Source organism: Girardinichthys multiradiatus, chromosome 13 (assembly GCF_021462225.1).
Source record: "Girardinichthys multiradiatus isolate DD_20200921_A chromosome 13, DD_fGirMul_XY1, whole genome shotgun sequence".
Taxonomy (NCBI): Eukaryota; Metazoa; Chordata; class Actinopteri; order Cyprinodontiformes; family Goodeidae; genus Girardinichthys; species Girardinichthys multiradiatus.
Window position 1 is genome coordinate 39,005,100 of NC_061806.1, and position 27,227 is coordinate 39,032,326.

Genomic DNA, 27,227 nt, shown 5'->3' on the forward strand with positions numbered 1-27,227 from the left:
TCATGAAAACCAAGGAACACAGCAGACAGGTCAGGGATGAAGCTGTGGAGAAGTTTAAAGCAGGTTGAGGTTATAAAAGATTATCACACACTTTAACCGTCTCACAGATCATTGTCCAGTCCATCATCTGGAAATGGACAACTTACCAAGACATGATTATTTATCCACCTAAATTGACATTAATCAGGGAAGAGTAGCAAGAAAAAAATCCACTGTTAAAAGAAACTTATAGGAATAGTTTTTTAAAGTTTACCACAAACCATGAGAGGAATACAGCAAACATCTGGGCCAAGTTGTTCTGGTGAGACAACAGCAAAAATCTAGGTTTTTGCCCTATGTGCAAAATGCTATATTTTGCAGAAAACTACCACACTGTGCATTGCTCTGAAAACACCATTGGTAAAAGCATGGTGGTGACATCCTCGAGCTGTGGGGATGCTTTTTGATTGAGGATAACTGAGCTAAATACAGGACAATACTGAAGGAAAACCTGGACAATTTGGGGGAAGGTTTACCTTTCAGCAGGACAATGACCCCAAACATACAGACAGAGCTACAATGGAAAGGTTTTATGTGTTAGAATGGCCAAGTCAAAGCGCAGGGCTAAAGCAAATTGAGAATATGTATAGACTTGTAAATTACAGTACATAGACACACAGTCCAATCTGAGGTTTGCAGCCATTTTGCAAAAAATTAATTCAACAGTGAAAAGGTGGTTGAGAACATTTTCCCTCCATTTCACAATTATGTGCTACTTTATGCTGGCCTATCACACAATATCCCAGTTACATAGATGTCTTTCGAGTCACAATCCTGTGGTCTCATTCAGTAGAGAGGAACTTCTCAACCTCGGAGAGTCCTCTCTTGGGATTTTTTCACCATCTTTCACGTTCACTGAGCTCCTGGCAAGCGGAGCTGCGGCTCTATATGGGATACTGCGCCGAAAGCATCGAAGGGGAAAGCGAGCTGGTAAAGCTCCGCAAAAGAGGACTTCGCACACCACTGCCTTCAATCCACCTGACAAATGTCCGCTCTCTAAGTAACAAGATGGATGAGCTGCTTCTTCTTACCTGTAAAAACACGGACCTCCACGGATCAGCGGTTCTCTACTTTACCGAGACATGGCTGAGTTAAAACATCCCGGACCGAGCACTGCTGATGCCGGGCTTTCAGCTGCTCAGAGCGGATCGCAGCGCGGAGCTATCGGGGAAGAAGCGAGGAGGCGGAATCTGCTTTTTTATAAATGAAAGTTGGTGCAGAGATGTAAAAGTGCTGGGAAAACATGTAGTCCTGATCTGGAGTCATTTTATATAAACTGTAAACCGTTTTATTCACCGAGAGAGTTTTTATATAATTGGCTCATATTTTCCACCGCATGGCTGCACTTCTGCCGCGGAAAAACATCTTTCTGAGCTGATTACAGACATGGAGAAAAAATACATGGACTCTTTCATCATAATACTGGGAGATTTTAACAGCGCAAACCTCTCAAATGAACTCCCCAAATACAGACAGCATATTAAGTGTCCCACCAGAGACAAAAACACACTGGACCATTGTTACACAGCTTTAAAGGACTCATATCATGCTGTTACCAGGGCTGCTCTGGGTTTTTCAGATCATTATCTAATCCACCTCATCCCAACCTACAGACAGAGACTAAGAGCTTCCAAACCCATGGTTCACACTGTTAAGAAGTGGACTGAGGAATCAAAGCAGACGCTACAGGCCTGCTTTGAATGCACAGACTGGACTGTTTTTGAAACCTCAGCCACTGACTTAAACCAACTAACTGATGTGGTGACATCATACATCAGTTTCTGTGAGGACATATGTGTGCAGACCAAGACCTTCTGCACCTTTGGGAATAACAAGCCATGGTTTACTCCACACCTCAGGAATCTGCGCAGGGAAAAGGAAGAAGCTCACAGCAGTGGAGATTGGGCGCGGTACAGGCAGGCCAGGAACAGACTAACAAAGGAGATCAAAGCAGCTAAGAGAAGCTATAGTGAGAAGCTGAAGAACAGCCTTTCTACTGGTGACACTTCAGCTTTATGGACTGGTCTGAGAAACCTGACTGCCTACTGGAGCCCCCCCACCCATCCTGAACAGAGTCGTCTCCTGGCCAACCGTCTGAATGGCTTCTACTGCAGACATGACAAGAAGCCATTCACACCTCAAATCATCTCCTCTACATCCCATTCAGGAACAAGTTCTTCCCACAAAACTACCAACCCCCCACCATCAGATCCTCTGCCTGCACTAAAGATCTCCGAGGAAGAGGTAAATAGGCCCTTTCAGCGCATGAAAACAAAGAAAGCTGGAGGACTTGATAACATCTCCCCATCATGCCTGAAAGCCTGTGGAAATCAACTCGCCCCGATCTTCACAAGGATCTTCAACAAGTCACTGGAGAAATGTGAGGTCCTCTCCTGCCTCAAACGATCCACCATCATCCCGGTTCCCAAGAAACCCACCATCGTAGGATTAAATGACTACAGGCCTGTAGCCCTGACGTCTGTGGTCATGAAATCCTTTGAGCGGCTGGTGTTGAAGCACCTGAAAGACATCACAGGCCCCCTGCTGGACCCCCTGCAGTTTGCTTACCGAGCAAACAGGTCGGCAGATGATGCTGTCAACTTAGGTCTACACTTCATCCTGCAACACCTCGACCGTCCAGGGACGTACGCCAGGATCCTGTTTGTAGACTTCAGCTCGGCCTTCAACACCATCATACCAGACATCCTCCACCAGAAGCTCACCCAGCTCAACGTCCCAGCCTCCACCTGTCAGTGGATCAACAGCTTCCTGATGGACCGACAGCAGCAGGTGAGACTGGGGTGCATCTTCTCCCGATCCAGATCAATAAGTACTGGTGCCCCCCAGGTGGACCTTCGGAGAACACCACCCCCATACACCCCCCTCACCATCCTCAACAACACTGTATCGGCCGTGGACCACTTCAGGTTCTTAGGAACCACCATCTCTGAGGACCTGAGATGGTCTTCACACATAGACACTGTTCGAAAGAAGGCCCAGCAGAGACTGTTCTTCCTGAGGCAACTCAAGAAGTTCAACCTTCCTCAGGAGCTGCTGGTCATCTTCTACACTGCCATCATTCAATCTGTCTTGTCTTCATCCATCTCAGTGTGGTTTGGTTCATCCACAAAACAGGACAGGTCCAGACTGCAACAAATAATCAGGACTGCAGAGAGAATAATCAGAGCTGACCTTCCCTCCATCCAGGACTTATACAGGTCTAGGGTCAGGAAAAGAGCTGCTAAAATCTCTGCAGACCCCACACACCCTGCACATAATCTGTTTAGAGTTTTACCTTCAGGTGGCGCTACAGAGCACTGTTTATTAAAACCAGCCGCCACAGAGACAGTTTCTTCCCCCAGGCTGTTTCTCTGTTGAACATTTAATAGAGTACAAAACAACAGCATACAGATGTTGCAAATGCACCTTTTCTATTAGATATGTGTATATTGTAAATTGTAAATTTGTATATTCTGTAATGCAAAAACAAAACCAAAGAGCAAAGTGTACCGGAGTCAAATTCCTTGTTTGTATGTACGAACTTGGCAATAAAGCTGATTCTGATTCTGATTACTGAAACCATGTAGCATTCTTTGAAATGAAAAATCTAGCAAAGAATTGCAGCTGAAGCAGACTTGAAGAGGTAGAAGTGGAAACAGACAAAAAGCTGGTCAGTGATTGTAAGAAGCGTTTGGTTGCTCTAATGCCAAGAAAGATTCGATTACGGAGAAGGGTATAAATAAATTTCAACAAGTCTTTTTTAATCAAATGTAGAGAAAAATTTATTTTTTTATTAAATCTGCTCTCTACTCATTATGTTTTATTATGAGATGCCTGTCTCATTTCCAGCCAGAAACGAACATATTGGTTGAATAAAATTTGAAATTTAAATTTTAGGTATGAATATGAAGGTATGAATAATTTTGAGACTCAACTTTTGAGATAATAACGGTCCATCGTTGTGCTTTTTTCTCTTTAAAACCCTTTTTTAAAACTGGAGATTAGCCTCTTGTACAGGCAAAGGGTCCATTTCTGGGGTAATCAGCCCTCCAAAGTTTCCAACAATAGAAAGAATTGATTTGTCTCAGATTTGGTTTCTTCAGTAAAAGTACAGCTAAACCTGCTCAGTTACTAAAAATAATTTTTTCTCCTTGGTTTCATCACTAAAAAAAATAATAGCTTATGAATTGATATTGATGTTCTGAATATTTTCTATTGTAAGTAGAAGTAGGAAGGAATGTCAGGTTGGTGTGTTGAGCAGTCTGCACCTCCGCTCCACAGTCTATCTCTGTGACTGACTGTCACTTTTGTCACCTTGCAGGGCATCCAGATGGTGTGTGGTTCTATAGAGGAGTGCTGGGACCACGACCCAGAGGCCCGCCTCACAGCACAGTGCATCGCTGAGCGCTTTAACGACATAGAGGACCAGGACAAGCTGTCAGACTGCTCCGACTCAGAGGAGAAGATCCTGGAGGAAATCATTGTCGTGGATGAGAAGTAACCTCTCAACAGAATCGCTGCCCCCACCAGGGTGGCTGAGGCATTACAACCAAACAGCTTGGAAAGGAAGGACTTTCAGCAGACGAGTTGTTTATTCCATCAGATGTGTGATACAGGAGATGAACTGGAAGATGACCTACATGACAGTGATTTGTTACCAGACAAATTATCAGGATCAAGTCAGGAACAAACATGGGAAAACGAATAATGCATCATTTTTCACCAAGTACTATCTGCACTTTATAAATAAGAATTTATATGTATGCACACTAAAGTGGATGGAACCTTCAGCTTTAGCTAAAAACTTCAGGTATAAAAAATAAAGGGACTGCCCACATTTTAAAAGGAGGCAATGTAAATTACAGAGAAATTTAATACACTAATATACTGCTTATTTTGTATTCAAGTGCTTATATTGTTTTTAAATTGCATCTATGGTTTTGGATGAATGTCATGAAAAACAATGCAAGGTGGATTTCTGTGAATAAAATAACTCACAGAAAAATGAAAATCTATGCAGCGATGTAATGTGCAAGGGAGGTTATTACTTCGCAAGGACTATGAACTGTTTATGAATACGTGAATGAGGAGCGGATGCAATTCTGTACAAAACTCTTTACCCACCCTCATTTCCTTCTGTTCATAATGTTGTTTCAACCAAATTTTCTCCCATCTTTCCAGAAGATCGTAACCTTTTTTAGCTCAATTTTTGTTCAGTTCTTTAAATGAATCCAAAGAAAAGTGTGCTTTCCGTTCACCAATGAAAGGCATCGAACTCTCACAGGGTAAGAACCAGTTAAAGCTGTATCCTTATAGGGTAACATTGTTTATGCTTATTACGTTACTTATATCTGCAAAAAGTGCCAAAGTTAACTTCTGTGAAAGCATAAAATAGTCTTTTTGCACCAGCATTGAGTTTCTTAAAGGAGCATTTAGCTAAAAAATGGAGGAATGGTGTGACTTTACAACTATATCAGGAAAGTGGACAAGTAAAACTAATAAACGACCAGGTCTTTTGCTTTTATTGGGATACCTGGTAAAGATGTGTATAAGCCTTAAAATATATATTGGATACTTTTTGTGTTGCTAATGCTCTTTGCTGCAAGTGTCTAAGAGGAAGCTTTGGAGATTTTTTTACCTCCCATGTACCCCTATTAGTCCTTAGCTCTACTGTAACATCCACACCCCTTTTGGGAGAAAGTAGACCTTGTGGTCTGAATGGCAGTCAGTGCAACTTCTGAGGCATTAGGGTTATTGGGTCCTTGGATGTCGTGGCAGGCAAGTTAAACAATAAATGTTGTTTCCGTTTGCTAACCCTGCTGATTTTTAATTATTATTAAAAAAAATATTGAACCAATAGAACAAAATGTCACTTCAGCATACATGCATTGAAGGTCCCTTTCCTGTCAAGCTTTTCTAGAAAACGTTTTAAATCAGAGACTAGCAGCTATTTCCAATAATTGTTTGGCTTTTCTGGTGTGATTTTATTTTAAAACTAAAAAACCCATTTGTTGGATTTTGTTTTTACTTTTATTGCACCAAACAGGCCAGAAGAAATGATGACCCATTTAAACTGTAGCACAGCTGTTTGCAGGAGGAAGTGACATAGCATTAAATCAATCTAATGCAAATCTGCCTTTCATTTTAACGGCCTAGAATAGGGGTTGGCAACCTAGGTTTTGCAGGTCTAGATGAACTTTTTGTTGAGCGAGGGTTAGAAATGGTTGCAGACCCCGGGCTAGGACACATTGCCCAAGAATAATAAATGCTTTTCAGCAAATATTACTTTGTACCATACACAGTTTCACTGATCGATAACCCAGGCTGCTACAGTTTTTCTAGACATGGCACTGCTACAGAACAGACACAGCTGGGACTCAAATATCACAGCAATGACTAATAATATATCTAAATCTCACGCTATGCTATGCTGTCTGCACAGATGAGGATTTACTTGCCTCTGCATGCAGGATGCTTGTAACTGCAAGTTTAACTGATGACATGGCCTACTTTTTAATTAATTCAGATAATTATCAGACTGAAACTGAAAGGTATGAATTCCTTATTAAACATTCCTAGACAATCAGATCAACTTAAAGTAAATAATGATGTTTTTGTCAAAAATGGTTCAGTTACACACATTTTAGGAATAGTTAAGTGGATTGATTTTATTACAAACTGTGTTTTATTATGGTATTTATTCCCCACAGGATAAATTTACTGACACAAAGCAAAGGACTCCCACTCCAATCTCTGAGAGCAACCATCCTGCAACTGTTAGCGGCACCCCTGTTCCAACACAGCTGAATCAAATGAATGGTTCGTTACCAGAACTCTGCAGAAGATCATTCAGGAAAAATTGATTCAGGTGTGCTGGAGCAGGAATGCATCTTAACTTTGCAGGATGGTGGCTCTTGATGACTGGAGATGGAGACCCCACAATAGGTTTGATTTTTCTATAATATCAATGTGAGATTATGCTGCTTCATGTGCTTTACTCATCTTTACTTGGTGGGCCCAACAAGAATAGGCACTAGATTGATAGTAGGTTAGCAGTATATGAAATATAATAGCCTTAATAATTGGATGAATAAATCCAGCAAAGCCCTGTTTTTGGACACCTAAGAAAAGCCTTATCCTTAAGCTGGTCTGAATTTTATACTTATTTTCACACATTTAACCAAAGAAATTAGTAATGTGATGCAGTTGTGTTTGTTATTGGCAGATCCATATAATTTCCTCAAATAAGAACTGGACAGAAAATGATGGAACATGCAGCTAATGACCTTAGGAAAACCCTGTAGAAAGCCTGTACAACTAATAATCAAGTCCATTTTACTAGATTACCATAAATTTAGGAAGAGTGATTCAGGAGTTTTTCACAGTAATATATTGATATCTACCATACATATGTATGTGTTTGTGTGTGCGCATGTGGTTGTTGTTCCTCAGAGGACTTTAGATTTTAGGTCTGTTTATTCAGACTAGAGAGAATAAGGAAAACATAATGTCTCAAGGATGCTAAACTGAAGAAAAAAACCCACTTTTCTGTATTTTCTAAGAGCTGAGCATGCTATGCTATGAGTTTTTTTTTTTTTTGTAACGTGCCTTTTTTCATACAGAAAAGCAACGCCTCAACAAATCTCCAGAAATATTTTGTATCAGACCTCTGTATAGAAGTGTAAAGTCAATATATATATTTTTTGTATTATTATTCTGGTGTTTTGATGTGTTTCCCAATCTTGGTTTGACATTTCTGAGTTACACTTTGTACAGATTCCTGAAGTTATTTTGATACACGAAATCTATTTTATGACTATTTCAATCACTAGAGCTTTAAGATTTAATAAGTGGAGCTTTTGTAAATATTACCAATCTTAATTAACTAAATGTTTTGGCAACTTTAAGCTCATTGTTTTGATTTGGTTCCTATTTATGTACCCATTTACAGGAAATCTTTCAGCACCAGCATACAAAACTGACCTTGCAAGGAAGAGGCCCATACCCCAAAATTGTTAAATCTTAAACTTGTTTGTTAGTAGCATTTGATGAATAGATTACAATGAATAGATTCAACGTCTTTATATTGGTTTGGTGAGAAGTTAACACCCAATCCTCATGGGCATTAAAATATCTCAAATTTGTTCTTTTTATGATATTTTTTTAACCATTTTCCAGGGAGGGTTAGTAATAATACAAAACATCTGTGATTTCGAAAACAAGCATTGAATGCTTAAGTTTGAACTTTTATTGTGAATTTTCTCTATTCCACATTGAGTCAGAATTATACAGTCAGACTAAAATAAAAAAGTGTTCCTACTAATATTTGGTCAGTTGTCCTTTAGCACCCCTAATTCAGTTTTTGTAGACCTCTACAAGCTTTTGCAGTAATTCTGATATTTAACCACTCATCCGGTGGTTAATTATTCAACGTTGGTCCATTTTTTGAGGTTTTGGGAAGGACACTGCCAAAAGTTAATGGCCTAAGTAATGTTGAGATCATTGTCCTGTTGCATTCCCCAATTTTGTCCACGTTTAAACCTTTTGACCCAAACTAAGACGAAAGGAAAATGGTTGGGATGCCTGAGAAACAACCCTAGAAATCACCACAGCTTACGCTGTGCACGTGTGACTTTCTGCAGGGAATCCAGTTTTGTATCAACGCTGACTGAGATTGACCTCACCAAGAAAAAAGTTGGCTACATGGGGTAAAAAATTCTTGAGAATGGTTTTATGCTCTGACAATTGAAAGATTGAGATATTTGGCCATGATTAATAAAGATATGTTTGACGGACTGAAGGTAAAACTATCAAAACCAGCAACATCGCAGTAACTGTGATGCACTGTGGTGGTAGGATCTTGTCTGTTTTACTCCCTGTTCTTTACATGCAGTGGACAAAGTGAGTGGAATAATGGAGGAGTTGCCTACAAATTATTTAATTTAGCCTCAAACTGATGGCTAGATGCTTGAATTTGGACCCACCTGTGTGTCCTAGAATGACAATGATTGATAAAGCAGGCTAACTTTAAGCTTCTGTAAAGTTCTAACTTCAACTATACTGAAATTGTGGGAACTATGCATAAAAGTTGTGTTCATGGGTTTGAAAAGCCAGTGGTTAAAGTGCTACTTCCTCCCAATATTGTTGAGTGTATGTATCTCTTATACCCTGTAAGCTTTATTTTCACCCTGTGCATTAGAAAAATGTCCATGATAAATTCTAACTTGTTTTAATAAAAAAAGTCATTGAAGTTGTTTCTTATTCTATCATAATAACAATAAATCTGATACATGTTTGGATGCCTAAAATCAGTGAGGATCATACCCACAATAAGTCGATGTAAACTCCTCACTGGAAATAAATGTTTCTTCTTCTCTGTGCTAAAGGAGAATTCTATACACTTATATATTAAAAAACATGTATTTTAATATGCCAAACTGTGGGAAGGAAGACAGACACGTTTTTACATTAGCTGCTGTTGGGTCTAACATTTTAAACTCTGCAAGAGTTCCAGGCTCTTATGTACAGTTTAGGTGCAAATATGAGCTTATTCACTTATTTGTAACAGAGTAGATTCAGTTAGACTGATTAAACCTGACCTGGATTGTTGGGAGCAAAGATTCTTTAAAGGATGTTTTCAGATTTATGAAATCTTTGCTATTTTCTTACCACTTCTTGATTGAGCATGTTCATCTGTTTGTAATGAGTAGAGCCAACAGAACATATCTAAACGCTCATATTACTTTATTCAGATGTACCCAAAGACATGGTGTGACAAATATAACAAAGCTCAGAGCTACCTTCAAAGTGGATAGACAGAGCTGTGTGTTTTTACACTGACAGTGGGCTGAATAAGCTCGAGATAAGATGAGGGCTTCAGTGGGTCGACTCAGTGTTTGTTAAAATGACATCTACAGTGTTTGACAGACCTTTTATTCTCTGCCCCTATATCTGACTCCAGCTGCTTCTATCAACAGCATCTTGCCTACATGTCTGAGCCACGGTTTTTCAGTTTCTTTAGATTGTGCCTCTGCGAGAATCTGTAGGCTTTTAATTCTCTTACTGCATACCAGATCTTCCCAGTATTGCTTTTAGCACTCAGCACAAGCTGATCAGTGAACTATACCTCGGTGCTCAGAGCCAAAGGAGAAGTGAGATGGTTTCTGTCTGAAAGTGATGCACCAGGCGGCTGTTTAGAAGTTTGAATCTACCTTTATTATTTTTATACTTTCCTTAGAGAGAGACGGGTTTTCTTCTAGTCTTGGAATGGATCGATAGTTCTCTAGGATTTCTGTGGATCTTTCAATGTTTTTCTTTGGTCTTTGTCTGCTTTTTTACACATCTTTCTTATTCTTTATGTTTTACTGACTGCATTTCAAAATCAATGTGCCATTTTTGTTAATAGCAAAGGGTTCTTATGTAAATTAATCAGGTAATGCTGTGTCATTTTGATTCATTTCTGAGACTTCTACCTCTATGACAAAGTTTGTACATTCCTCAGAAACTTGATGTCTTAATCATAAACTTGTTTTCTGCCCTCTGGAGAATCTGAGTACTACAGTGGGCAAGTGTTAGTTGTTGTTAAAAAACCAAGATGGCAGTACACTTCTAAGTTGACTTCTAACTGGAGCTTTTTAAAGTCCTATATTTGCAAGATTTGAGAAGTTTCTGTTAAAATAACTGATTGTTTTAGAAATTATACTTTTTAATAGGGGCGTACTGGAAATGGTAACATAAAGTACGTATTTTCCTCGAAAATCTGCTGTATTACATCCCATAATTGTCTTATGCCCTCTGTTGGAAGCTCTAAGTACTACAAGTGACCTGCGCCATGTGTTTAAGCATTCAAGATGGCTCCACACACCATCTAAGAAGCAGTTTTGAATGTACTATAAAGACCTTGTTAACTAAGAAAGTTACTATTTTTAAAACATTTTTAAAAAGTCAAACAAGAAAAACAATATTAAATGCTTCATACTGACTGCATGTTAAGAACATATAGGCCTAAAAACATTGAGTGCCTTCATTAATTTGAGACTTTTCTTTACTTTCTTTTATCATGCTACTGCAATGTACTTTTTTTTGGTTTTTTTGGTAACTGCGATGTCCTTTCATCATGTAGAGCACTTTGAATTGTCTTGTTGCTGAAATGTGCTATACAAAAAAAAAATTGCTTTGTCTTTTAAATACTAAAGAATATCTGCTGTGATACTTCAGGTATATAGGTATATTTTATGGTTTAGTAAACAAGTTGTTTTTAGAGGATTTCATGGCTTATTTTGTCCATTAATACTAAAGTAAAAACTCCAATACATTTAAACTTTATATACACAAGAAATATTATTTGAATTTGACATTTGTCTACTATAGATGGTCAATAAATGATTTATTAGTATAATATTGTGATGTATTTAAGAAAACTAGCTCGGCGTCTTCTACGTAAATGGCTCTGCAACTTCGCAATATGTCCCTGGTCCAATAAACCTGAAGCAAATGGCTGAATTACCTCCTCAGCATGTCGTCTGCTAATTAATTAATTTTTTCATTCTGGGGTGTTGACGTAGAAATTTATCTAAACCTTGCAGGACACCAGCCGTCACAACAGTGTCCTTGAAGGTGCATTTAGTCATCTTGGATTTTTGTACAATACAAGCACTCCCCACTTACATCCTCCAACAGAGGGCATGAGACACATATAGGGTTTGACATAATTTGATTGTTATTTTAAGGAAAGGGCCAACTTTGTTAAAGAGACGTGATCCCAGAAATGTGGATGTCAAAATTAACACATTTTGGCATTTATAGGATTAAGAAAATAGGATAACATTCAATAAAGACCTGACAGAGATCTTGCGAGATGCATCTTATATGCCACGTTTTCAGCTTTCTTTCAAAAGAAGCCGTTTGTGTCTTTGTGACAGGTACAACACTGGTCCATCCTTTGTGTTTTGCAGCATTGTTTTACTCCCAAATAATTATTTAACCAGATTTAATTTTAAAAACAAAAACATTCCCCTGTAAATGGTTTTGGGTATAAAAGTAAGTTAAGACCAAAGGAAATCTTCAAAAATGTCAAGGAAGCCTGAGGAACTCTTCAATAAGGCCACTGGAAGAGATCAGAGGAAAGCCTGGTTTAGAAAGAAAGTTTAGAGAAATAAGGCATCGCTCTAGACTTGCACACTACTGAATGCTTTTTTCTCTTTTCAAAGCTTTACTTTCCAAGACTGATTCTGCTATCAAAAGGTTCTTTGTTTGATACAAAGCATCTGAATGAAGGCGGCATTCTTGAAGGTTGAAAATCCACCAACGGTGTAAAAAAATGCACTTGGGAACAGTTGGAAAGTTTTCTCTTTTTTTCAGCTTCAGTGAGCTGAGTTGCTGTCTCACAGGGAGTTTCTTTGATTGCCCCTTCCCACAGTTCAAATGCTCTATTTACATAAACTCTGCCACAGGCATTCATTGCGTGGGTTGCACCAAATATACACCACAGACGCTGCTGACGTTTTTATATGTAAGCTGATGATGGATGGTGTATAATCTTTGCATTATAAGTGGATTACCATAGGAGAGTCAAAGAGATTTGATGGTTAAGAATTATGAGAAAAACTAAGTTTTCATATGGCAAAGAGGCTCCCACTGGGGAGATGAAGATAACAGAAAAAGCCTCCAGGTACCCTGTGGAAAACTTACTTTACACTGACTTAAAAGAGAGGAGTATATTCCTAGCTGCAGTTTGGTAACAGTATGGAGAAACCGTAAAAAGCTTACAAATTGAACTCTGCATGTGTCCAACATTCCTGCATAATTCAATTAAATGTACTAAAAACGATGCAATTTGTGGTAACAAAAAGCAACACATGGTCGATCAATGGAAATTATTTCCTGTGATGTTGATTTAATGAAGGCTACAGAGAAATCAGATGCACCCAAATCTGCCTGCAGTTAGTACTCTAGCCAGAAGAGGGCGTAGTGGCTCTACTAGATGCTGTATACAAAACGTGTTGCCTGTGGTGTCTTCTTCAGCTAGCTGGTTGGGAAGTGCATGATCTACAGAGCTAACATTTATGCTACGAGTTGAACACCAAGATCTGATTGGCCAAAGCTACAGATGCATTTCAATATATCAATATAGAGTAATTTTTTTTTTTTTTACTGTTTATTTTTGTTAATTTTGATAATTATGGCTCAGGACTAATGAAAACAAAATTCTAATTCTCTAAAATAACAAAATCATATATGACAAATTAAAAAGGGGGCTGTCTTCTTGAAAACATTTAAAGGGGTATGAAAACTTCACAGTGCACGTTGGTGCAGTTGGTAGCACTGTTGCCTTGCAGCAAGAAGGTCCTGGATTCAAATCCCGGCCGGGGGTCTTTCTGCATGGAGTTTGCATGTTCTCCCCGTGCATGCGTGGGTTCTCACCGGGTACTCCGGCTTCCTCCCACAGTCCAAAGACATGCCAGTTAGGTTAATTGGTCACTCTAAATTGCCCTTAGGTGTGTGTGTGAATGAGTGTGTATCGTTGTTTGTGTGTTGCCCTGTGATTGACTGGCAATCTGTCCAGGGTGTACTCCACCTCTCGCCCATAGACTGCTGGAGATAGGCACCAGCTTCCCCGCGACCCACTATGGAATAAGCGGTAGAAAATGACTGACAAATTAAAAAGGATTATTAAGACAGAAGGGTAGGTTATGACTTATACAATCAGGTCAAATGCTGCTAACTTGACAGCTGTCCTGCAGACAAAAGGTCTCTGCTAAAGAAACAGAATCTTCAGTGTTTTATCTAAGCCTGTGCAATGGAAAGTTTAGTGGAAGGACAAGTGTGGGTGAAAAGGCTTGAGAGGATTGTGAAGCAAAATGTAAGCGTTTTCTGGGACTTTCAAACAGAATGGGCTGCAGCTGGACTCTGTGCTTTAATAGCCACAACACACAGACATATCTGGGACATAGGCTGCACGTGTCACATTTCTTATGTTAAACTGCTCCTGAACATAAGATGGCATCAGAAAGTATCTTGCCTGGGCACAGGATAAAAGGACTGGGATGTTGCTTAGTAGTCTTATATCCTCTTCAGATTAGAACAGAAGTTTGAATTTCATGAAAATCTAAATCTTTGGGTCTGGAGGAAGAGAGAAGAGGCACAGAATTAAAAGGGGGTCCACTAGGAAGTTTCCACAGTCTGATGATTTAGGAATGTATGTCATCTGCTGGTGTTGGTCCACTGTGTTTTCATCAAGTCAATAGTCAGTGGAAAAGTTAGGGCACCTCATTTTTCTCTCTCTTGGCTGTTTTTCCCCCGGTAGGACTTGGCACCACCCTGCAAAAAGTACCAATACCTGCTTTAATGACCATCATGTTACTGTTACTGCATTTGATTGGCAAGAATAAAGGCCTGACCTCAACCCCACAGGAAATCTATGGAGTGTTGTCAAGAGAAAAATGAGAGACCTGAGCAAACGTTGCAGACACATTGAAGGCTGCTATAAAAGCACCCTGAGATTCTTTAACACCTCAGCAGAGGAACCACAACAACTAAAATTAACAAAATGGACACTTAAGCTATGTCACTGTGTGTAATAAACCTTTGTGTTTCACTCTTTGAACAGAAGTACGTGATTCACTTTTCGTATGTTGTTTATTGAGATGCACTTGTGAATTATCAATCACTCTATTTTTTTGCTTTTAATCATCACTAATCTGTCAAAATGCATCAGATATTGTAAGCTTTAGCCTTCAGACATTTTCAGCTTAATGTTGCTCAGATTCCATTCCTGTGGAACAATATGAATCCTTGTCAGCTTCACACTGCCAAACCTGATTAACCCTTCGAGTGGGCGGCACTCGAGCAGTTAGCCAAGAAAAAAACCCGACCCGTCTCTGCTCCTATGTGCTCGCATAGAGGCAAACACTCACACAGCCATTAGGTGGTCCTGATGATCCAGAAGGAGATGCTTTTCTGCCAAAGTCACTCATCCTGCCAGCATGCAGGTTGCCATGGTGAGGCCTCGTGCATCAATCAAATCTGCTGGCGGATTGCGTTGGTTGATAAAACCTATAAACAATATTTTAGGCTCCAGTAAAGGAGATGACGAGGTCTTCTCTCAGGTTTCTGGGTCCTGGTTACATCAGAACACCCCCCCCCCCCCCCCTTCCCTCCAACCCCCACCAGCATCTCAGCCATTTAAAGATCTACTGTATTTCCACTCTAACTCGTGTGATTCAGATTCTTACCTGACATATTGCCATGCAGGTTTGGGGGTTTTTCTTTTTCAAGATGCACAACTTTGAAATTGCCATCAACAGCGGCAGCAGCAGGAGACGCTTTTCTTGAGCAAAATTTCAGGCTTTGAGCTGCAAATTGTACGCTGCAATTGTCCAGAGGGATGATGTGCCTGCCAAGATAAGAGCAGCAGGCAGAGAGATGGAGAGATGAAGAGATGAGGCTGCGGGAGCATCAGGAGCCATTACCCCTGCTGTCCTCTCAGATAGTTCTGTTTCATGGCAATAGGCTTGATGGTTCAGATCCTACTTTAATTTCTTTCATGCCTGAATGAACTATTGGGTCATTATGTTCACAGCTATAAGCTTCTCAGAGTGCTTAATGGAAAAAAAGGACAAACACGGCTGTGTCACAAATGGCATTATGTTAGATATGAAGGTGTTTCTCCTGGAAGAACTCATTGTTTATTTCTCACAGTGTTTTCCGTTTATGTTGCAATTTTCTTCTAAAAAAAAAACCTGGAATTTTTTTATTTGAGCAGAAAAAGGCAGTGCCAGTCTGTTCGATCTCCTGTATGCTTTTTGATTTATGTGATGAGGGTTTAGTACTTATACATATCTATTTATATCTGGATTATAAATAAAGATGCAGCATGTCTGTAGCCTTAGGCTGAGAAACAGGTAGAAATACAGCTCCAGTGAGACGCTTATATACAGGCATAAATGGTATTTTAATATGGAACTTTTAATGATTTATTTCAACTTTACTTTTTCATGATCATACAACATAAAAATTCAGTTAATTTATTGTGGATTCCTTTTTTAATCCACACTAGTCAAAAACTATCCATTCAGGACACACCACCTCTAATATTTGGTTAAATATCTTTTAAGTTCACCCCCACCACATTTCTGGCATCATTATGGTTGCTTCTTTGACTGGTTGCAAAACTGGTAGAGTTACTTTAAACGGGTTGTTATCCTGGCTTTTGAGCATTCTGCTAAATGTTTTCCATATGGCCGAGGCCAGAGCATTCCAAAAACGTAAGCTTCTTTATCAATTCCAAAGCCAATTCTGAAGTGTGTTTGGGACCATTGTCCAATTGGAAGACCCCAATTGTGCCCTGATTCAATTGTCTCACTGTTGAGTTAGTAGAATACCGTCCCACAGCATGATGGTGCCACCACCTTGCGTGATAGTTGGTACAGGCTTCTTATTTAGAAAGCCTCACCTGGACTTCTTGAGCACATCATTATTTGCAATACACCAGTTTGACTGGCACCAATGCATACCCACAATATGATGCACCCACCACCCTGCTTTGCGTTTGATACACGCTTCCTAAGTTTGAAAGCCTAAGCTCGTCCAATGTACAAGTACCACTGACAGCAAAATTGCTCCATAGCATGAATGTGCCACCACCATGCTTAGCAGTTGATACTGTGTTCTTAAGTTTGAAAGCCTCATGTTGACTGCATCAGCTTTCCTTTTTATTTTATTCCATCTAATCTGTCGAATAATCAGTACAACTGCCACCAGTATGCATTGCGGCTTCTGACTTGGAAAGTCAGAGGTTACTATAAATGATTTCAGTACCAAATAGAACTAGGATACGATCAATTTGCAAGTTTGTGCATGTTGCCATGGTATTTTAATGCAGAGAAAAGCATTTTTAGTTTAAACTGCTAAAATTCGCTTCTGTTTTTAACTTGCAGTTGGAACACAGTTGGGTTTGGATGTGACTCGATTTCCAGATCATGCTTCTGACTTCCGAGGTAAACAGAACACAGAAAAGCTAAGAAGTGAAATTATTTCATATTTTTTGGTTTATTCTACAACTATCACTTCCCCCTTCTCATCCCATCTCTTCTGTTGCCACTGAAAAGGCCAGCTAAGTTTAACTTTATATGAAAGGTGGGAATAGAGCTCTGTCGGATGGCCAATTGAGGGCAACCAGGAGAAAAATCGATTGGGTCAAGACTGGGCACAGAGGTGTATACTTCTAAATAAGAAGCCGCCTGGTATTGAACGGCCTTTGGAGAGAGCGCTTCGGTAAAATAAATATACCTGAGCTGGTTTGTGATGTAAAATATCTGCACAATGTGCAAAAGAGCATTAAAGCAAAGGAGCAGAAAATTCAGGTTAGTGTTAATATGGTGGAAAGGCATCACAAAAATGTCAAATTTGTCAAAATAAGGAGAACAATCAATAAATAAAACAAAACCTGACTTTGGATGTGATGTTAAAAAGTAGTAGTATCAATGCTTAATGCATAATGTGGAATATAATAGATCTAACAAGATTATTTATCGGGAGGTTAGTAACAGGGTGAGAAAGTGTCTTCCTTTTGTGGGAGACTTGTGTGGACAAAAGGTTCAATATCACTTTTTGTTTTAATATAGCAAAGAAGTAGGGAGATTTATCATTCAAAGATTTGCAGCATTCTTAAAAAGCTCAACGGGACAAAAAGGAAACATTGATTATGTGTTGTCTACAAACCCTTAGGCTGAGTTAAGTATAAGAAAAGATTTCATAAAAATCAAAGCAAATAAAATCTTTTAATAACCACCATTGGGGACCACGGTTCACTTCCAAATGTGTAGCTTAAAATGTTTGTCATGAAAAGAGAAGTACAAAGATAAAACTGAGTAAGCCATGCAGCTGGCTTTTCTGGGCCAACATTTAAGGTGGACTGAAGCAAAGGCTGAAAGGAAAGTAGTTAATGAAATTTTTTTCATTATTTTTTAGAAATGAAAGAAGTTCAACCCTCCAGGCCTAAAAGGAAAAGAGAACAATTGGCTTATTAGAATTTGCATTAGTATTCAAGAATGACAGTCAACACTGTTAATGCAGAGTAAAATTATAGCCTATATATACTGCTGTTTAGGCCAAGTCGTTTATTATAAAGCTTTGTTTTATCTCAGTTAAATCATTAAAAAATGCAACAGTATAACTCGACTTTCTTATCATTCTACCAAACATGGGAAATATTGTGTGGACTCAAGGTGCATGTAAGAAGTACAACAGAGTAAATAGTATTGCAATGGATTTGACGGCACAACATACGTAGTCCTGTAAAAAGTACTTACCCCTTTACAGAATTCTTTTGGTTTGGTTTTTTGTATTATTTAAATGTAACATAAAACTAATTAGTATTAGACAATGATAACCAGATAACAAAATGCATTTTCCAGATTTAATTTTTTTGAAAGTTAAAAGCTATCAAAATCAATGTGAAACGTAATTGCCCTCAAAACCTCATAACTGGTTGTGCCAAATCAACCAGTGAAGACCGAACACATTTGGGTGTGTTTGGTCTTAAGGTCACGAACTGATGGCAGGATATTCTCCTTCAGGATTTCCTGCTGTGGAGCAGAAGTCTTTGTTCCATTAGCCACAGCAAGTCATGCAGGTCCTGAAGCAGCAAAACTGCCCCGGACGTTTGATGTTCCTTTCCTTAAAGGACTTTAGTTTGACCAAACCAGATGTAATTGGACACACACCTTTCAGTCTGGAGAATATTTTATTTTGGGGATCATTCAGATGTTTTTTTAGTAAATGTGAGATGGGCCTTTTTGGGTGTTATTTTTGGTTATCTATAGAGGCCATTTTGCCCAGACTTTCATTTTTGGGTAATGAACACTGATCTTAACTGAGAAAAGTGAAGTCTGGTTTTCAAGAGTAATTTTGGCAGCTATGTCCCTTCTGGGAAGTTTCACTATGTTTCCTCCAACAGTGGTTTTCATTGTGGTTCGCTGGAGTCCCAACACCTTAGAAATGGCTTAGTTTCCCTTCCTACACCAATGGAGGTCAATAACTTTGTTCCTCATCTGTTTCTGAATTTCCTTAAATCTGGGGATGATGTGTTGACATTTGAGACCTTTTAGCCTACATCATGCTTTCAGACAGGTTTTATTTTAGGGATTTCTTGATTCCACAGGTCAGACAGAAACCAGACCTTGGTCAAATGTGGTGAACTAAAGAATTTGGCTTCACACTGTGATTCTGACTCTCTCCTTCTCAGACCCACAAATGAACAGGGGGTGGTGGTTGGAAGGCCTTTTCCACAGATCAACAGCCGTCTCTTTTGTTTTGTCATAAGTGAATTTGATGATGAGGTTTGATTCATACTCTGCATTAGTGGGCTTAGTGCACACCCTTGGGGGATCCCTGAACTTAGCCTGATGGGTTTTGATGTTCTGCAGCTGGTGCACAGCTTGTCCTGCAACAGCATGTCCTAAAATAAACACTAGGGTAATAAACTGACCTGCCTGCAGTCAAGACTTGTCAAATCAAAATCTGATCACTAAAACAGAGAAGAATGTCTGAGGAGGAAAATCTCCTGGGATGCTGAATTTCCTCATCTCATTTCAATTTAAAAATACAGCAATCCATGGAAAAGCCTTGCAGTGTGATGTTAAAACATGAGGCAATTCATTTCAGTTACAAAAATATCCTGATCCAAACATAAAAAATAAAAAGCAATGATCAAACAAAACTGGAAATTATTTTTTATTTGAACAGACAAAAAATCAACCTGCTGTTTTTGTAATATATCCACCTAAACACATTTTTTTTTGAAGTGTTACATTATCTTTAGTTTAGATTTCATGCTGCAGCCAAATTACTTATAGACACATTTGAAGTTGTACGTTCATGTCCAAAAAGTACAGAAATCCTTCAAAAGCTCATCTCATGTGTCTGCTCCACTTGCATTGAGTGCAGCAGCTTTAATTTTGCCTCAGACGTTTCATCGCAGTTGTTGAAGTAATATCAGAAAACCAAACTTGTGAACTGAGAAATCTCATGTTGGTCACTCAAGAAAGTGGCAGAAAGATCATTTCTCGAGCAGAGACAGTTGGAAAATCGAGAGGCTTGTCTACTTTCAGCACAAGTCAATATTTTTTTCTCGCCAGCAGGGATTTTCAACCAAGTTGCACATCACATTTCCAATATCTGAACGGCAAATGCCTCAATGGACATTTGTACTGCTGAAACCATACCAAAGCCAGAGAAATGTTGATGAAGCAGCTGTTATTCTGAAAAGGCAGAAATAAGAGGCAGTTTCCTTGATTGACACTCTGCCTGCAGACAGTTCAGGCTTCATGCCATCTTATGTTTTCCTTAGCCATCACCATCTCTCGCTCTTTTATGTACCTTTTTGCAGAGCGTGCCAACAGGATTTTAGGCAATGCTGTTGGAGTTTTCAGCAGTGTCGACAGATCAAAAGGATTTCTGAATGTTTTCCGAAAATGTCTGTTTATATATATTTCTGAATGTTGTTCTCCAAGAAATAATGCCAAAATTTGATTTTCATATTTGTATTGTAAAGTCTCCTAATCACGAATTTTTCCATACACTTTGTAAACTATTCATAAGTCTTTAAAATGTTCAGCATTTTAACCACATGTATGGTTTTTGTTTGGGGGGGGGGGGGGGGGGGGGGGTTCGGCATTAGTGGCCTTTTATTTTTATTTTTTGACAGTAGGCAGAAAGGAAAGAGGGGTAGAGAGAGGGGGAAACATTCGGCAAATGCCAGGTCCAGGACTCGAACCCGGTACGGCCGCTTTGAGGACTGTAGCCTCCGTATATGGTCGCGCTTAACCCATACACCATCAGCACCGTGCCGACATGTATGTATTTTTGGGAATTTTTTTTATAGAACCCAAAGTAAATCATAAATATAAAGTAATTGTTTTACTACTATCCATCCAGTGTCTATACCTGCTTATCTGGGACATGTCTCCTGTGGTCATTGGTCACAAATTAATGTTTGAGAAATGTAATATGCATTTGAATTCAGATCCCTTTACTCTGATTACCCTAAATAAAATCCAGTAAACATTATAGCCTTTAGAGGTCACCTAAATGCAAAATGAAGCATACCAATGTGTAATTGATTCTCAGTATAAATCCAGCTGTTCTGTGAAGGCTGCAGAGAAGAGAGAACAAAACCAAGGAACACAGCAGACGGGTCAGGAAGAAGAGACCATTTAGAGACTGAGGAAACCTTTGCAGGCATTTCCAATTAATTGGCTCATTAGGGTGTGACACATTAGGTTTCCAATATTTTTCTTTTTCACAATATTCTAAGTTTCAGAAACAGTGAACTTTGGGTTTTCATTACCTGTAAGCCATAATCCTCAAACTTACATGGAATAAATGCTTGAAATATTTGATACTGTGTAATAAATCTATACAGTTTCAATTTCTGAAATTGGTGACAAAAGATTTTAAATTTTTCTGCGATATTCAAACTTTTGTAGATGAGGAAAAGTTCTTACTGGTTGTTGGACAGTGGACTCCTCCCAGAAGGCGGTGAATATGTTCACAGAAGCTGAGGGTGGTAGGTGTTTGGTGAATAGTGTTAGTAGTGATTATTTCTTTGAATCCTTCCGCAGGTTTATGGCAGTGGTGAGGTCAGGTGATGACATTGGAAGGTGGACAGGCAAGTGAGTACAGCGGATGGTTGCTGGAAAAATCCCAGCCGTAAGTTCTAGAAGAGTAGCCAGAGTAACGGTCTGGAGATTTGGCCGAAAAACCCAGAAGAGCAATGAACTCCAGGAACTAAGCCTCTTTGTAAAAAATGTTTTCTGTCAAGGGGAAAATAGCAAGAGGTAAGTCAAGATACTCAGGAAAAGCAAAACACAGAGATAAAGGGTCTGATTATCACTCATGTCGACACGGAAACCCTTTAAGCTCCTCCTGATGAGCCTTAATGAGCTGTAGTTGTAGTGACTTCACCTACTGGTCACACCCTGCAGAGAGAGGGGTTATCACAGAAGCACAAAGACACCAAGCTGAACACAGCTCTGGATATAACACACACTTACAGGTCCTTCTCAAAATATTAGCATATTGTGATAAAGTTCATTATTTTCCATAATGTCATGATGAAAATTTAACATTCATATATTTTAGATTCATTGCACACTAACTGAAATATTTCAGGTCTTTTATTGTCTTAATACGGATGATTTTGGCATACAGCTCATGAAAACCCAAAATTCCTATCTCACAAAATTAGCATATCATTAAAAGGGTCTCTAAACGAGCTATGAACCTAATCATCTGAATCAACGAGTTAACTCTAAACACCTGCAAAAGATTCCTAAGGCCTTTAAAACTCCCAGCCTGGTTCATCACTCAAAACCCCAATCATGGGTAAGACTGCCGACCTGACTGCTGTCCAGAAGGCCACTATTGACACTCTCAAGCAAGGGGGTAAGACACAGAAAGACATTTCTGAATGAATAGGCTGTTCCCAGAGTGCTGTATCAAGGCACCTCAGTGGGAAGTCTGTGGGAAGGAAAAAGTGTGGCAGAAAACGCTGCACAACGAGAAGAGGTGACCGGACCCTGAGGAAGATTGTGGAGAAGGGCCGATTCCAGACCTTGGGGGACCTGCGGAAGCAGTGGACTGAGTCTGGAGTAGAAACATCCACAGCCACCGTGCACAGGCGTGTGCAGGAAATGGTCTACAGGTGCCGCATTCCCCAGGTCAAGCCACTTTTGAACCAGAAACAGCGGCAGAAGCGCCTGACCTGGGCTACAGAGAAGCAGCACTGGACTGTTGCTCAGTAGTCCAAAGCACTTTTTTCGGGTGAAAGCAAATTCTGCATGTCATTCGGAAATCAAGGTGCCAGAGTCTGGAGGAAGACTGGGGAGAAGGAAATGCCAAAATGCCAGAAGTCCAGTGTCAAGTACCCACAGTCAGTGATGGTCTGGGGGGCCGTGTCAGCTGCTGGTGTTGGTCCACTGTGTTTTATCAAGGGCAGGGTCAATGCAGCTAGCTATCAGGAGATTTTGGAGCACTTCATGTTTCCATCTGCTGAAAAGCTTTATGGAGATGAAGATTTCATTTTTCAGCACGACCTGGCACCTGCTCACAGTGCCAAAACCACTGGTAAATGGTTTACTGACCATGGTATCACTGTGCTCAATTGGCCTGCCAACTCTCCTGACCTGAACCCCATAGAGAATCTGAGGGATATTGTGAAGAGAACGTTGAGAGACTCAAGACCCAAAACTCTGGATGAGCTAAAGGCCGCTATCGAAGCATCCTGGGCCTCCATAAGACCTTAGCAGTGCCACAGGCTGATTGCCTCCATGCCACGCCGCATTGAAGCAGTCATTTCTGCAAAAGGATTCCCGACCAAGTATTGAGTGCATAACTGTACATGATTATTTGAAGGTTGATGTTTTTTGTATTAAAAACACTTTTCTTTTATTGGTCAGATGAAATATGCTAATTTTGTGAGATAGGAATTTTGGGTTTTCATGAGCTGTATGCCAAAATCATCCGTATTAAGACAATAAAAGACCTGAAATATTTCAGTTAGTGTGCAATGAATCTAAAATATATGAATGTTAAATTTTCATCATGACATTATGGAAAATAATTAACTTTATCACAATATGCTAATATTTTGAGAAGGACCTGTACTTAGCCACTTGAGTCCACTTAGACTAACAGGTTGAGCAATGAGTGAGTAGGAGACACAATCAAGAATCTTATGGTAACTCTGGGGGAGCTGGAGAGATTCATACCTTAGGTGGGAGATTCTAGGATAAAAATTGGTAATGCGCTCCACAACTCTTTGCTTTGGGGAAGTGTGGTGAGATGAATGCCTTAAAAAGTCCTGTTTGCAGTTTGCCACAAGCTACGACGGGCACACTTCAACCATTTGGAACAAAGTTCTCTGGTCAGATGAAACCAAAATTTCACTTTTCTTCCTACATGCAAAATCCTGTGTGGCAGTAAACTGACACTAGAGGTCAACTGTAAATACACCATCCCCATCGTGAAGCATGGTGGTGGCTGCAAAATGATGTGGAATTGCTTTTCTTCAGAATGAACATGGAAGCTGGTGAGAGCGAGGTGAAACCAAACTAAAACATTTTGACCTCCATGCCAAATACTGTAGCAGAAAACTAACACTGCACATCACCTTAAACGTTGAACATTTGTGGTGGCAGCATCATGCTGTGGGGTTGGTTTATTTCAACCTTGACATGGTAGCTCCTAAGAGTTGATGGGAAGGTAAATGAAACTGAATAAGGGGAAATCCCCAAAGAAAACCTGCAAAAGACTTGAAAATAAGGCGGAGCCCCCCTTTAGCAACACAATCCTAGACATCCAGCTAGTTACAGCGGAATGGTTTAAATAAAAGCATATTCATGTGTTAGAATGGCCTAGTCAAATTCGAGAACATGATACGACACCGAATGTGATAAGGTTTGAGGGGTGTGGATACTTTTGTAAGGCATTGTAAGTTTTAATAGATGTTAAAATGATGGACTTTGTTTACATTTCACTAGTTGCACAACTACAGAGACATTTTTAATAAGAATAAAATAAGCTCATTGTCAATGCTTTCATCATAGCATTTCTGGCTGTCTGGTAGATTTAGGTATTATCCTCATCAGAAAACGTATGAAAAAATATTTTCAATTGAACACTGTCACTGCCTCGACAGTTCACATCCTTTGAATTAGAAATTGCTTCCTTTACGCTTTGAAAAATGACAGAGGAATCCAATGAATGCAAAAGCATCTTGAGACGGGCACAGCTTTTATAAAATGAGCAAAACTTCTGTGATCTCTGGGATGATAGATCATGCCTCATTATGTACCAAAACACAGAGGCTTATTGTGCTATCTCATATTCCATCACAACAAACAAATTACTTTAAAGATGTAGTCTGCTAGCTCGACTGTGCATTTTGCATATGAATACCCGAATAATGCAGCACCGTAGATGATCAAGGCGGATGGAGATTAACAGTTCTGTCACTCCACGGGAACAGAAATGTCTGAACGTTTGCCAGCACACCCTCCATCAAAGCCAAAATTTACACATTGAGCAGAGTTGTGGAGTATCCTGCAAATATGTAAAGAGGGACTTAGCTGGATTCACGTATTGTAAATTTAACTATCTCTGTGTTCTGGACCGGCTGTTAGGGAAATGAGGCATGCTCAGTGTGAAATGTTGCACCACTGATGAGCCTGAACAGGTAACCCAGTCTGCTTAGTGAGAAACTCTCCATCAGGCTGAAGTTATCTCAGGTCATTATGCTTTCTCTTCATTACGCTTTCTAATTACAGAAGATATCATTGAAAGCTCTTTGAAGCTTTACTTTATAGAATGAGTTTTTGGAGAGTATTTAAACAAACTGCATGTATGCAGCTCTGTTGACTACAAGTAAATAAATAGTTGATAATACTTGGATGCTTTGGGATTTTTACAGTTTTCTTCAAGAGCTCTAATTTCTTCTAATGACTGTTTGGCAGATCAGTGAGTGCAGTGGCATTCCCCGGACTAATCATCCTCTTAAACTGGATCACAGCAGAACAGAGTGAGAGAATCTTCAAGCCTCCGGGACTCACAATAATAAAATATGCTTTTATATAATTCTTTTTAAAATAATATGATGAGGTTCCCTCTGGGTTGCATATGTGGATGATGGTGGTTAGTGGGGTGCAATGCAAAGTTATTGAGAAGACAATAATCCAGCAAACATAATGTCAGAAGCTGCAGTGTTTGGGTGGAGTTCAGGTCCAGAATACAGACAACAGTATAAAGTCCACAAGATGATTCAAATGCACTCTCAACGGCTCCTAAGAGTTGATGGGAAGGTTAAGTATCTAGTTTCTGATTAGAACCCCTTTTTCTTTCAGAACTGCTTTAAGTCTTTGTATCAAAGATTTAACAAGATGTAACATTTCTCTGAGACTTTGACCCTTGGTGGCATTAAGCTTTATGCTGCCGAAAACCTGTCGGTTTCACATTAATGATGTGAATCATCTGTTCCACCACTTTCAAATTAGCAACTGGAAGATGGGCACACTGTGTTCCTTAAGGAAAAGACATGGTTTGCAACAGTACTCAGATAGGCTGTGGTGTTTAAACAATGCTCAGCTGGCAGTAAAGTGTGGCAAGAAAATAGCAGCCACATCATTAATCTTCCACCACCAGTCTGAAATGTTTGTACAAGGCAAAATGGATCCATACTATAATGGTGTTTAATTCAAAATCTGAGCATACCATCTCATTATTGGAGCTGATATTGAGACTCACTGTACCAGACAAGATTTTCCTATCTTCTATTGTCCATTTTTGTTGAGCCTGTGTGAACTGTAGCTTCAGTTTCTTGCTTTTAGCTGACAGGAGTGGCATCCAGAGTGGTCCCCTGTTTCTGAAGCCCATTTGCTTCAATGTTTAACATTCTGGTTGTTTACAAATGGTATTCTGCATACATTGGTTGTGATGAGTGGTTATCTGAGCTACTGTTGACTTTATTTCATCTCAAACCAGTGCCCACTGCCAATTCTTGACTGATATCAAAAACACATTTTCATTTATAACAACGGTCGCCCACTGTAGATTCTCTCTTTTTGTGCCATTCTCTGTAAGCCTGAAAAGTCATTGAGTCAAAATCAGGCAGCAGTGACCATTCCACGCTTAAAGTATCTTAAATACCCTTTCTTCTTTATTCTGCTCAGTTTGAACTTTACCAAGATGTCTTCACCATGTCTTAATGCTTAAATCCACTGAGCTTCTACTGCATGATCGGCTAATTTGTGATAACAAGCATTTGAACAGGTGGAATGAGGCTGGTGAGTTTAACACAATGTGTGGCATAAATACTTTTAGGTCAGATTGTACATCTGTTTAATGTCTTCATCTAAGTTACAAAGCAAATAACTATACTACGTTGCCACATGCACCTGTGCCTATGGTCTTTAGATTCAGCTAAGCTTTAAATACTGTTATGCCACAAAAACTGATTGAAAATCTCAGGCTCTTGGAGGTGGACACGGCAATCTAGAACGGTCACCTAACATGGCAGTGGCAGACATTTAAGTTAGCAGCCAAACATCAATAACACACTGTTAGCACAGGTTCTACAAAAAGAAGAGCTTAGAGCACCCTGCTGTTCAATTTGTTATCCCTTGTCTGTGCTG

The 27,227-nt window shown here is 39.5% G+C and overlaps 2 protein-coding genes across 3 annotated transcripts in view; both read left to right on the forward strand.

The window, feature by feature from the left end:
- Window positions 1-9,289, forward strand: part of LOC124879943 (TGF-beta receptor type-2-like) — a 37,275-nt gene extending 27,986 nt beyond the window's left edge. Inside the window, exon 7 of the mRNA XM_047384805.1 lies at window positions 4,361-9,289. Coding sequence (XP_047240761.1) covers window positions 4,361-4,540 — 180 coding nt within the window. The 3' untranslated portion in view covers window positions 4,541-9,289. The remainder of the gene's footprint in view (window positions 1-4,360) is intronic.
- LOC124879941 (dolichyl-diphosphooligosaccharide--protein glycosyltransferase subunit STT3B) overlaps window positions 4,567-27,227 on the forward strand; it is a 195,358-nt gene continuing 172,697 nt past the window's right edge. Inside the window, exons 1-2 of one of the 2 annotated variants that reach the window (XM_047384803.1) lie at window positions 6,923-6,984; window positions 16,977-17,036. Coding sequence is in view for 1 of the 2 variants with exons in the window: in XM_047384802.1 (XP_047240758.1) it covers window positions 6,944-6,984 (41 nt within the window). In the remaining variant the exon portion in view is untranslated. Of the gene's footprint in view, window positions 6,985-16,976; window positions 17,037-27,227 lie in introns of both variants that reach the window. The other variant, XM_047384802.1, reaches the window with a different exon arrangement.